The sequence below is a fragment of the Acanthopagrus latus genome, chromosome 20 (assembly GCF_904848185.1).
Source record: "Acanthopagrus latus isolate v.2019 chromosome 20, fAcaLat1.1, whole genome shotgun sequence".
Lineage (NCBI taxonomy): Eukaryota > Metazoa > Chordata > Actinopteri > Spariformes > Sparidae > Acanthopagrus > Acanthopagrus latus.
This window is the reverse complement of record NC_051058.1, coordinates 9,294,647-9,307,432: the sequence shown is the minus strand read 5'-3', so window position 1 is coordinate 9,307,432 and position 12,786 is coordinate 9,294,647. Positions and strand designations below refer to the sequence as shown.

The 12,786-nt window shown below is 43.2% G+C and overlaps 1 protein-coding gene across 1 annotated transcript in view; it reads right to left on the bottom strand.

The window, feature by feature from the left end:
- The window catches only part of itga3b (integrin, alpha 3b), a 31,760-nt gene extending 22,156 nt beyond the window's left edge, over nucleotides 1-9,604 (bottom strand). The window contains exon 1 of the mRNA XM_037081135.1: nucleotides 9,275-9,604. Within this exon, the coding sequence (XP_036937030.1) occupies nucleotides 9,275-9,468 (194 nt within the window). The 5' untranslated portion in view covers nucleotides 9,469-9,604. The remainder of the gene's footprint in view (nucleotides 1-9,274) is intronic.
- Between the last annotated feature and the right edge of the window lie 3,182 nt (nucleotides 9,605-12,786).

Here is a 12,786-nt window from a genome sequence, read left to right as displayed (position 1 = left end):
ACACACACACACACACACACACACACACACACACACACACACACACACACACACACACACACACACACCTGACCTGCATCCTCAGTATTTTTCATTTTGCACTACTCTCATTGATTCCAGGGAAACATTACCACTTAGACCCACTAAGCAAATAAATGGAGGTAATATTGAATGGAGCGACTCAATTTGCAGATTGAATTAAGCATGAGGACAAGAGCAGACTGGGGCTCAGATCCTTTTTATGCTCTTGTAATGATGTAATGACTTCAGCAAGAGACAAGAGGACGATCGGTACGACAGGCGTGGTGTGTTGCAGTGTGGTACAGGGACCATGTGGGGACATGAACCCGTGCGATGAGTGTGTGTGTTTCTCCTTTTTACAATGGCTCCGCACACCCAGTGTGGTTTCACATGTGTTACACCAGCGCTCTGATAAGTCTTTTCTTTGTACTCTCAGGAAACTCAGTCATAAAGCAGTGGGGGAGGGAGCGTGCACATTGCTATCGGACTATTCACAGTAAGCACGCCTAGTTGTTAACACACTGACTGTGTGTGTGCATGTACGGAACATGGCTAACAGATGAGTCTTCTCTGGACAAACAGTGAGACTTCAACCTGCTGCAGGTATCAAAGTGTTGGTCACCGACACCTGCCCTCATGGAATCTGTGTGCTCTTTGGGTGAACTTCCCTCTTTAACAATCATTTAATTCTAAGGGCTGTATATAATTGCCAACATGTTAAATGAGACATTAAACTAATTTTCAGGTTCATTATTTTATTTTAGCTTATTACTAGCATAGGTTTACATGCTTTAGTGCTCAAAAAACAAATCAGTTTTGTATCATACTGTCCAGTGCTGCAGCTCTGTGTTCCCCCTCTGTCTGAAACGCTCTGTTTTAGCTCCTGTCTCTTTAAGGCCCACCTTCTGAATACCAAGCCTGCTCTGATTGGTCAGTTCACACACGCCTGACCCAACGCTGTTTTGGTGTCTTTTCAGTGAGCTCTACAACTAATTTCATAGGTTTTTGTCTACCGCTTGCTCCGAATGATTATTTTGGACGACCAAAATAAGCATAATAATTATGAAGTAGATATAATATGCTACAAAATACAAACACTTTGATACAATACCTAGAAAAATATTAATATTTGATAGTACAGGAATAAACTGAAACAACATTGGGACACAAAATTTCAGATTTCTATTACAGGTGTGCTGTGTGTTAAGCACAACAGCACCTAAGTTAATTTCCTCCCGGAGGAGGTGGGACTACGTAGGCACTACAGCGGTGCATGTCAACTTGCTTTCAGAAAGGAGTGTGAAAAAAACACAGCCAGTACTTAAGTATTGATAAAAAAAAAAACTAAATAAAAAATTGTATGGATACCATTTCAAATACTCAGTATCTCGATATTTGAATACTTTTGTCAACATCCAGAGCACGAAAAACATAACCTCTTATACCATCAGCACACATAATGATCTACATTCTAGTTAGTTTCACACCTCCTGTATTCAGACAAATCCCTCAGTATAGCTGTCAATGGGTGTAAATTATTAACAAAGCAAACATGTACAGAGTGAAAGGAAGTCTGTGGTGAACACACCTAGTGTGGTTAAACTGTGATTTCACCAGCCGGAAGGATAGTCAGCTTTTTGTTTCTAGAAGCCTCAGAACATTTTGTTTTTCGGTCACATTTCTGTAAGCTCACCTGCTGTCAGTGGCTCAGAGTTTTTTTCTGTGGTTTGTTTTTATATCTTTCGTTCGTGTCTCAGAGCCATGAAACACTTTTCTCCGGTCACGTTTGAGCTCTCTGCCACAGAGTTCAAAGCTCGGGCAAGGAGCTCGACAGTTTCTTTCTTGTTTTGCTTTTTGCCTTTGCCCCCTCACCTCTGTCAAGCCTTCAGCCTTGTAAAGCGCTCACGGTGTAGCTGCTGCCCCTGACGTTAGAGAACACTATGCAGACAGTGTGTGCATAAAAAAAAAAGAAACAGAGAAAATGAAATGCCGGCATCATTGTCATAAACGATCATTTAGCCGATTGATGGAAATTAAATGCGATGGATACATTAGCGTTGATGAAAAGATGGAATCGTATGGAACAAACGAGCAGCGTCAAATCAAATGAAGTATCAGTCTGCGCCTGTGTTTTCCACACACACACACACACACACACACACACACACACACACACACACACACACACACACACACACACGACAGTCGAACAGGGTATCTCAGCTGGACAAACATCCTGTTTGAAGACCACCATCTGCCATCGGTGAAACAGTAACAAGAGAGCAAACTCATCCGTACTCAGTGTGACAAATTAAACACGGCAGGTCATCCCCTGATAATAAACTAACTCACTTTTCATTAGCAACGAGTAAAAACCTCGTCTGTCCAGGGCAATGTTAGCCTGGTCTGCTTGTTGCCCACCCAACATGGTGTCTGGTGTCCCTGCATGAATTATGCCAGACTGCTACACATGACTAACACGGACACACAAACACGTTATCCACCGACCTGACGTAAAATCCAGACTCGCACAGCTGGACGGAGCTTTGACACATGTTTCTCAGTGACCCCGCGCCACTCGGGTACACATCTGTCCTGCAAACCCACATCAGCAGCAATTCACATGAGACTATCAGTTACAGCATTTCCATTAACATTCTGACCTCAGATGTATGTAAAGGAGGGAGGGAGGGGGGTACAGGTGGGCTACCTCACAGCTTTAGACAGCGGTGCCTGTTGGCGTGCCTGCTTCGTGCCAAGTTTTTCACACAGATATTACTCATCTTATATAAAAGCAGTGCAGGTGTGTGGCTGAAACATCTGTTTTTACCTGCTGAGGCAGCTGGAAGACTTCCAATATAGACCACTGGAGCAGGTATTTGTCTTTACCTATCATATGAGAGCGTTTTAGCATACACTGACTTCCACATACCAAGTGTAAACCAATCCTCTAGGATCGCTCCCCCTTCAAAGACGAAAAATGTCATGGGGACTGAAAGGTATTGAAGCAGCCAGTTTTTCTACCTCCAGGTAGCTCCTCATTAGCCCCGAGGCCCGCCACACCAGCCTCTTTTCCATGCTGTTCGAGGGCATTTGTACAAGCAGCAGAGAAAAGGGGATCTCTTACACTTCTGTTAAGATAGAAACAGTCCTCACCGCAGGTATTTCCAATGAAAGCCCCACCGTAGAGAATCTCCTCTGTGGAGATCAGCAGGAGGCACCGGGTCCCGCTGGGATCCATTTCAACATGTTATTAGAAGCCGTCATTCACTCCGCTGTGACACAAAATGCAACTCATGCCGTTACCAACTGATTGGATACAGGCAATAAATAGCATAAAGATTAGGGCCAGTCACCATGGACATACTTGCACTTAACTTTGCTGAGGTCTTCGTACGGTCGCAGTGTCTTGGCTTTGACTCCAGGAAATTAAAAAGGATTTAAAACCTTGTGTAACTTCCAACCTACAAACACACGGGTTCACATCAGACACTGTGTATTGGCTGTTTGGCACTATTTCTCTATTTCTTTTTTTAATTCAATTTCATGCTTTTTATTGTTGGTAGCAGCTCTAAATAAGGCAGCCATCATAGGGGGGTTAGAGGCTGTAACTAATTGATTCATTCACATTTAATAAATCAATCACTGTTTCATGCATCAGTGAGGGTGCATGTGTTATTCTGGCTTGCATGCAACTTAAAATCTGTCATATGTGAATTAACATTTTCTTTGGTTGCACCTGTGCACCTGATGCTCAGCAGGGCTGATTCAACTTCCTTGCTCACGGGTTCCTCTTTTTCTTTTAAGCCATCAAAGTAAAAAATGTTAAAGGTTATTGGTTTAAAACAGAGACACTGCTGATGATTAGTTTAAACATTACCTGACAAACATTGTGTATGTTACATCTTGGACAGTTAACTGGTTGATATAAAGCAACATTGGACTAGGTTATCATCAAACTTCAGTGCAGATTAGTTCAATATGTAATCAAAATGTGTGCATTAATAACAAAAAAAGAGGTTAACCAATTAATATGTTTGTGTTAAGTCTACTAGTTGAGTAATTGCTCACATCCCTATTCAATAAGTCATTAATAAATTGAATTTGGTTTAAAATGAGTGGTCAAAAGCTCTAAACAATCAACCCATGGCTTATAACTAAATAATATTAGTAACAGGTTCAATAACCATCAATTTAGCCATTACCTGCATATTCTTAACCCTTTGTAAAAGGCATATTTATTAGAAAAGGGAACCAAACAATAAAAAACACTTACTTACTGCCTTATTATAACGTGTTAAAGATGGCTGGATTCCATTTAGCCATCAATTTCTATATTCTTTGTCTAGATGCTGGTTTTAATGGCTCACCAGCACATATTGTATGTAAGATGATTCTTTAAGAAAAAATGTCTTGACTTCATAAAGCTCTTCTCTGGTCCACCATTCACTCAAGGTGCTTCACAGCACTTTCTATCTTCACCCAGTCAAGGCGCTGACCTGCTCATCCAGAGCGATACAGCGCTTCTTACCCAAAACGCCCTGCAACATTTCTGTGCTCAGCCATTCATTCGTCCTCTCAAACACCGATGGGACAGTCATCAGGAGCAACGTGGGGTTCAGCATCCTGCAGGTAGAACCACTGACCCTCCGATCAGCGGATGACCTGGTCTACCTCCTGCGCGACAATCTTTCATATGGCTCAGTAAAATTTGTAAATTCTTCTGACACCGACCGCAAATTTGCAGATGAAATGTCTCTCTAATGAACATTTTCACAACATTTTCTTCCTTTCAGCAGGGAAACATCGCGGACAAACTTCCAGCCGGCTCTCATGCGGTACATGTATGAGGGTCAAACAGACAATACAGGATTGTTATCTGAAAGTGTTTCACTCTGGCATGACACACTAATGCTCTGATAGGCCTATTTCAGGGACAAAGACCCCTGAGCATTCATATGTGGGGGGGAATGTTGGACCACAGCCAAATCAGACATGCCCACCTGCACCATCTACATTAGCTGCAGCACGTCCTATAACACACTAGCTCGTTTCCTTTAAGTTATACGACACCAGTAATACTCCGACTTCACTGGAACCACTCAGCGGCGGTACTTCAGAGGTTAGAAGCCAATGTATGATACCGCACTGTGCATGAAAACAACCAAGTCTATGGATGTTTTCCTGTTTCCTGTTCCCACTGGAACCCATTGTAACTTACATGAGCTCAAACTGATCGCCAGCACAGTCATTCCCAAAGGATTCAAGTTTGTATGAGGTGTGCAAAGTTGATTGTGGAAAAAAAGTCAGAACTCTGTAGCTAAGTGACATCAACTTTGCAAATTAACAGTCAGATTTAGTAATTCTGTGTTTCCAATTCCATCAAATTGGAGGTGGTTGAAGAAAAGCAGAGCGTGATCCTGTGCGTGTTCAAACTGAATGAGAGGCTGTTTTGCGTCTATAAACCTTACAGCAGGTTGACCCATTTAATCCCTACCTCAGAGCAAAGAGGGGAAGGCCCCGGCAAAATAAATGGCTGACTTTCATGGCCTCGGGCATCTGCAGTCAGACAGAGATGAGCCGGAAAAGCAAAGGCACTTCGACTCTGATTAAATATTCATCAGTGAGAGAAATTAAATTCTTCTGCTCAGGTCACAGAGGTTCCCAGCTGTAACATTCAGTAAGCTTTGGCTGTGGAAGGATGACCAGGTTTTAAAAGATTGCGGGTTTGTGTGTGTGTGTGTGTGTTCCCCAATTGTCCCCTGAAACATCGTTCTCACCCCTGTCTTGTCTCAACCTGAAACCTGGCAGGTTGTGACTCTGCAGAGAAGGGTAATACATTCCAAGCATACCGTGGGGTCAGGGGACTGGAAGAGCCAATAGGTGGCCAGCTGACTGGCCAGCCCCTCCTCCCCGCTACAACTGAGAACAAAAAAAAGGCCCTCTCAGGAAAAATCTCTAAATGGGTTGAATCAAAGGCAAAGGGGGAGCGAGGAAGAGAATACCCCGAACAAATTGGCCTCAGGTAGCTTTAAGATCATTCAGGTGCAGCTCTCCCCCAAGTAGAAGCAATGTCGGTCCGCTAATTGGTCATGTACCCCCCCCGCATTCAAAATACATTTTTTTAAATTACCCCAGCTGAGACAAAATACACTGCTAGATTTAGACTAATGAGATAATAGCCGGCATCTTAAGAGGTTAACTTTACTGCACTCTGTTTATTGCAGAGCTGGGAGTGGAAACCCTCCGCCTTGACTTTTATCCTGGACTCTGTTTGACTCAAAGAGCGGCCACTTTAAACATGGTACATGTCACGACTGGTTTATATGCCTCGTTGTTGCATTTTTTAAAATATCCACACTTGAGTTTGCTGCGATAATGAGGAAGCGTGTGACAAACAGCTCTGTGGTGCGGTGAGACGGATCCAGGGCCACAAAAGAAGCTAGACGGCACAGACAGGAAAACAGACAGGACTGTAAAACCAGCCCTAGACAAACATGGGACACACCATTGGCACACTGTGATGTGTCTTTACAGAATCACAGAGTAGGTACACAGTGAGGTCTGAGGACTGAAAGACTGGTCTTTACTCAACGGCGGTGGCTGCACAGATTACAAATAGGCCGCCAGAGAGGACGCTGTTGAAATGAGAGATATTAACATAGTACCCCGTTCAAAATACACGGACTGATAACAAGCATGAACAACTTTTCTTGGGAAATTCAGAGTGAAAGTGGGATAATTTCATCAGGTGCGCCGGTTGACACTCTTTTGAGGAAAAGGTTACGGTCATTCAAGGTGAAAATCACGGTCTTTGAGCTATGGATTGAATTGCTGACATCAATAAGCTGCTTAGCTGATGTCAAGATGACAAAACAGTGAAAAAAGCCAAATATCAGACCAACAATAGTGTCTTATGTGGAAAAGTTTCACATTTTGGGAAGATGGTTATTTGCAGAGAGCCAGATGCCGCTCTCATGGATAAAAGCTAAATATGAAGCTACTGTCATCCGCTGTTTGGGTTAGCTTAGTGCAGAGCTGTACACTGGGAAGAACAGCTAGCTTGGCTGTCAGAAGGCATACTGTGCTGTAATAGTGAGAAGTGCTGGAAGGAGGCTTTTGTAACATCAGGAAACAGCTAGCTTGGTTCCAGCCTTCATGCTTAGCTGAGCAGCTGCTAGCTAGCGAATAGGTATGTTTCCCAAAATGAACTGAACTGAATTGAAATGACATTACTGATTTAAAACTTCCTCAACACCAAGTCAACAAACCTAGCTAAATCTGGTACCCACTACTGGGTCAGACTTGGACATTTTTTAGCAAATTACATGTATTAATCACTTGAAAGTCCAAAGGATGTGACTTTCTGTACATTCTGGAGTGCCCATCTATCAGTGCTTCTCTCCGCTCCACTAGAGAACGTGTCCTAACCAATCAAATATACAATGCAGTGTTAAATTGAGCACAACTGTAACATCTTAGCTTGAAGCAGACTGAGGAGCCCCCTTGTCCCTGCGGGCCTCCAGTCTCATTACCATGGCCATGTGGTCCCCTTCTTGGGTTGCGGTCTGTGGACGGTGACTCCATCCCTCTGGGGACGGGGTCAAGATGGCACATTGATCAAGTGTCAGCTTGACACTGCTTTCTGTTCTATGAATTGAAGGGAAAATCTCTGTAATGCACATCTATCCACCACTTTTCATGGAGATCAGGTTGATAAGCCTTACATTCAGTCTCGATTCGCTCTGATGACAACAAAGAGGAAGTGGGCCCTGGTTTGCTAATTGTCGTCCTGCATTACCCTTCAAAGCGGAACGAACATCAAGAGATAACATCAAGTTATGAACAAGGCGTGCGGAAGGATGAGGCGGCCACTGTAATTGCCTGATGATCTTTCATTAAAGAAGCCACGGGCCTGTAGGAAGACGGCAAAGATGTGTCACACATGTGAACGTCAACCATTCCTGAAACGAAGAGCATTTACTTTTATGTAAATCCTCCCAAACACCGTTAACTCCACATGAGCCTTCGTATCTCGGTAATAACAACCTACAAGTGTTACAGGCCAATGAACACCTTTATTGCGAAACACTAACCCGCCTGTGTCTTAGCTGAATGTAATAGCCCCAGGATAGGCAGAAAGAAAGTAGAGCAGGCTACATGTCAGAGCTGCGGAGAATACAAGGTGACAAATAAGACGAGACAAAAACTAATGAAAGTGACTGCTGTTACTTAAAGGAGCACTACATAGTTTTGGAGAAGAAATTCATTTTAATATTTACAATATTATGAGGTAATAATTCACTCTCTGACATATTCACAATTTCTATAAATGAGCAAACAAGCTGTTCTCAGAGGAAAAGTTCCCTGAACATTGTTTCAAGCTAGAAAGGTGGCAGGGTCCGCCACATATAAACAAAGTCAATCACTATGATACTGGGTTGTCCTTTAAGGTCAGTTTGTTTATTCAGTGAATTCAGTCATCAACACAAAGAGAGTTTGTTTATTTAGTCTGTTTAGTCAATAAAGATCTTTCTGTTCTGATAAAAATTTCTTCCCAAAACTTCATAATACACCTTTAAAATCAAGAGTTTGGACAAAGCTGGATTTGGGTCAGTGGAGGATGAATGCTGCAGAGACATGGCTACTTGCAATAACTGGTCGATTAAAACGCTTTGGGCTCATTTCATCCTTAAAAAAAGCAACACATTTAAATGAAGATTGGTGAGATATTCATGTTAAGATCATGTTAAGAAGATGTCTAGATCTGCCGCTTACTGCCAGGTAGGAATCTGTTTACTGACCAACATAACAACTCCCACATCATTTCCATCAAAACCATGCCACGGAAACACCTGCTGGACACATTTTATAAAATACTGGGGTGGACGTGAATGCAACAGTAGAGATCTAAACGCTCCGGTGTCCTTTAACAGGTGGCTGTCCTGAGGAACCACTCTGAGTGCAGAGAGAGAGGGAGAAGTGGTGGAACTGGTGAAGGAAACCGTTTCAGTGTTAAAGCAGTAAGCTCGGTTAATAAAAGAAGGCTGGGGGGGACAGGTGTTCAAACGTGATAAACTGCGCGCTCCAAAACCTCATCGCGGTTTTTACGCAGTGTGCGCTGTAAGCTTCTCAGATAAAATGGTTGTTTTTTTTTCCCGAGGAAGCAGGTGCGTAACCTCCAAATGCGGACATTATTCTAACCCCTGAATGAGGTAAGAAGAAGTGTGAATCGTTTCCTCGGAACACTTACAGGTACTTTCTGGAGCCCTTCGTCTGCAGATGCAGCGCCACGGAGAAACCAAAGAAGCTCCCGTTGGTTTTGCCATTTTTGATCACGGGAAACCGCACATCGACGTTAAATCCACTGCATGTTCGCGTCCCGTGGTACACGGCCAGGGCAGCGCAGAGCAGCAGCAGTCTAGGACCCATGTTCGGGCTGGTCATCCTTTATCCCCCCCCCCCCAGTTAGATCCACGATCAGCGCGGGTACCGGCACGGCAGCGTCCCGCAAAGAGCTCCAACAGGTAGGCTGCGCCGCGTCACTGAGACCTCCCCATCGATGAGCCGCCCGCTTCCCCCTTCCACTCACTGCTCGACTGACAAGGTGTCGGTGTCTGCCTCCCTCTGCCTCTCTACCGCCCTCCCCTGCTCTCCCTTCCTTCCTCTCTCACCTCCACACACAGTTGAGTCGGATCGAGCGCGCTGCTTTCACATGCTGGCTGCTCCGTGAGGTTACTCTGTGAAACCACCGTCTCTCGCCTTCCGACATCACTGTCTCGGTTTCCCTCTTTCACACGCTCATTTCATGACTTCCTATTTGCAAGTCTTGTAACACTTGAAAGTACACAACAAGATGAACTAATGTTTCCACAATTCATATTTACTAAGTCTATTAGGTAACGAGTCAGTACTGTGCTTCACTTCATTGGAAGGGACAAAAAAAGAGTAACTAATGAGTAAGTAATTAGTATTTACTAAGTATATTGGGCAACTACTAAATTTTATGTTTAATTTTACTTGAAGGTACACAAAAAGTAACTAATGACTGAATAATCATCCCCAACTCACTCCTCAGTAAATACCAGTGAATCTTGTTTATCACAAATCAACAACAAAATGAGCTTAATCCTACCTTTATTGGCTCCAAAATTAGAGCTGTAAAGATGAATGGACGAACTATTACAACAATTACATTGATTGCAATCTCTTTTGATAAATGAATAATTGTCTTGGGTAATATTTAACTTTCCTCATTCTCTGATTTCAGCTTCCTATATGCGATTATTTTCTGGTTTCCTGCCAGGCTTGGGGCCATATTTGCTACCATATATGACATTCTTTACAATATCGAATATCAAACAGCTGTTATGTCATCTTTGAGCTTTTATTTTGAAAAGAAAAAAACTGTAAGCTGAAAGGTCCTGGGAGCAGAAGCAATGCAGGTGGTATTTGAGAGGTTACTACAGGTGTATTGGCCTCTTGTAGTGGCAAGGCACGCAGTCTGTTAACATACAGACATGAAAGTTTAGTTTCTAAGAGCACCGGCTCACCACTGTGGCAATATTGTGTTTGAAGTAGGAATTGTTGACAAAACCACAAACTGGCGGTCTCACCTCAGAGTCCATCACCCAGTGCAGTTCAAGCAATGACTATTGATTGTCCATCGATATTTGGGCAGAACAATATTGTGATATCAAGTTTGGGATATTGCTTAATTCTTACTTCTCTATGACAGCAAACCGAGTAGTTTCTCTCTGTGGATAAAACAAGACCTTTTAAGACATCATCTTGGGCTTTTTTTTTTCTTTTAGCATTTCATAATATTTTATAGACCAAATTAGTGATTGAGTCATCGATAAAATAACCCACAGATTAAGTTACAATGAGTAATTCATAACATGTAAGAAAATGGAAGTACCTCAAGACAGAGTTTGAGCCATGGCCTTAATGTATCTAAAAGGACTGAGTCTGTTTCTTGGAACATTTGGGTGCCTGTAGCTCAGGAGCAGGTTATACAGCAATCAAAGGTCACTGGTTCGAATTCCCTCCCTCCGCGGCACGTCAAAGTGTCCTTGAGCAACCACAAATTGCTCCTGATGAGCAGTTGGCACCTTGCACACTACCCTCTGCCATCAGCTTATGAATGTGTGTGTTATTGTGACAAGTGTTGTTAAGCACTTTGCCTGGTCACTAGACGAAAAGTCTGTTTACCATTTACATACAAAAGCTTTTCCCGCAGACAAAATTGAGTTTAATTTATAATTATCTGGGTGTTATCTCGGCACAGGAGTGCAGAACAATATTGTTGTGTAGGAGGGACTATTTCACAGGTCAGTCTGTCAAAACTCCTCCAAACCAACTAACAGACCCAGGGCCCGCCTTCACATGAGCGCTCTTGCGACAGCCACTCTCTTGCCTTGTTCTAACCTCTGGCATCTAACAGGCAGTTCATTAAACCCTTAATCCCCTTAGAGAGTTTATGGAACAGGACAGAGTTTTTTTAAAAAAGTATCCTTTCCTTTCCCCCCTTTCCTCCTCTCACCCACTGCAGCTCCATCTCCTCCTCGTTTGCTCGCATCTCCCCAGCGATGTGCGATCTTTCATTGTATCTTGGTTTTTATTGGCCGACTCCCGTCTAAAATCTGGCATAGCTGACCTCCTTCAAACTGATGAGCCCAGCTCCCACTCTGCATCTCCTCACGCTCCAGGAGTTTCTCTCACCCAAAAGGTAATCCCCAGTGAAATAATGACTGATGGGGAATGTAGTTCACCGTGCACATTCTTAGGTTGGCGTGTGCCTCAAGAAACAAGGCCTGTAGTTCAAGATACTGATGCTCTTTCTTACAATATGCTCGATGTTCATTGTCCTTATTTGTCCGCATTTCTAAACCGTGTGTAACTTCACTTTCGAGACCAAGAAACAACAAGTGCATATGCAACAAATCAGAGGAAATGTACTGCAATCAACAGGTTATCAGTGTTGGAGGTCATATCTGTGTCTCCACACCATGCACCAAAAAACCTAGAGCATTTGAAATCAAACATGTTTCCAGAGTTAATCCAGGCTTAACCTTTGTGGGTTTTTTTTTTCTTTTTTACATTTCCACATTGTCTGGTGAGTGCATTTTGGCCCAAAGGTGAGCGCACGACATGCCAGTGTATACACTGTCAACATCCGGTTGTTGTCTTATCAAGACATGCATCTGGTACGGCGCTCTGACACTGAACAGACTCACGTGGAATCGCAATGACTTGACGCAAGGCAGGTGTCCTGAGAGAGACATTCGCAGCGAGGAATTTAAAGCAGCCAAGCCACAATAGACTAGCAATCTGACCTCCCCCCTTGTATTTTTGTGATTGATTCCCATGCTTTTTGGGCTGGGGAGCACCTGATCCTTAACCCCTCTGGGTCTAACACACACCCTCTGACATGAGAAAAGTGTCACTCTGAAAGAGAAGTGACAGCTGATACTGACAAACTGCACTCTTCTTTATTTACAGAAGAAGATCTGGTATAAATGCACTGACGGCCAGCTGTTAGAGACATGTATTATTTTCTCATTTCCTCCATTCTTTCAGTGTTCTATCTGGTTCTTGTGCATGTGTAAGGTTTTGAAAGTTTAAAAGGTCAACAGAAGTTCCTCTCTCCCACAGAAAACACTGCTGCTTGTCAGTAGTCTCCCTTTAAAGGGGCACCATGTAGTTTTGGAACTTTTGATATTTACAATTTTAATGAGGTAATAAAACAAACCGAGAAATGTT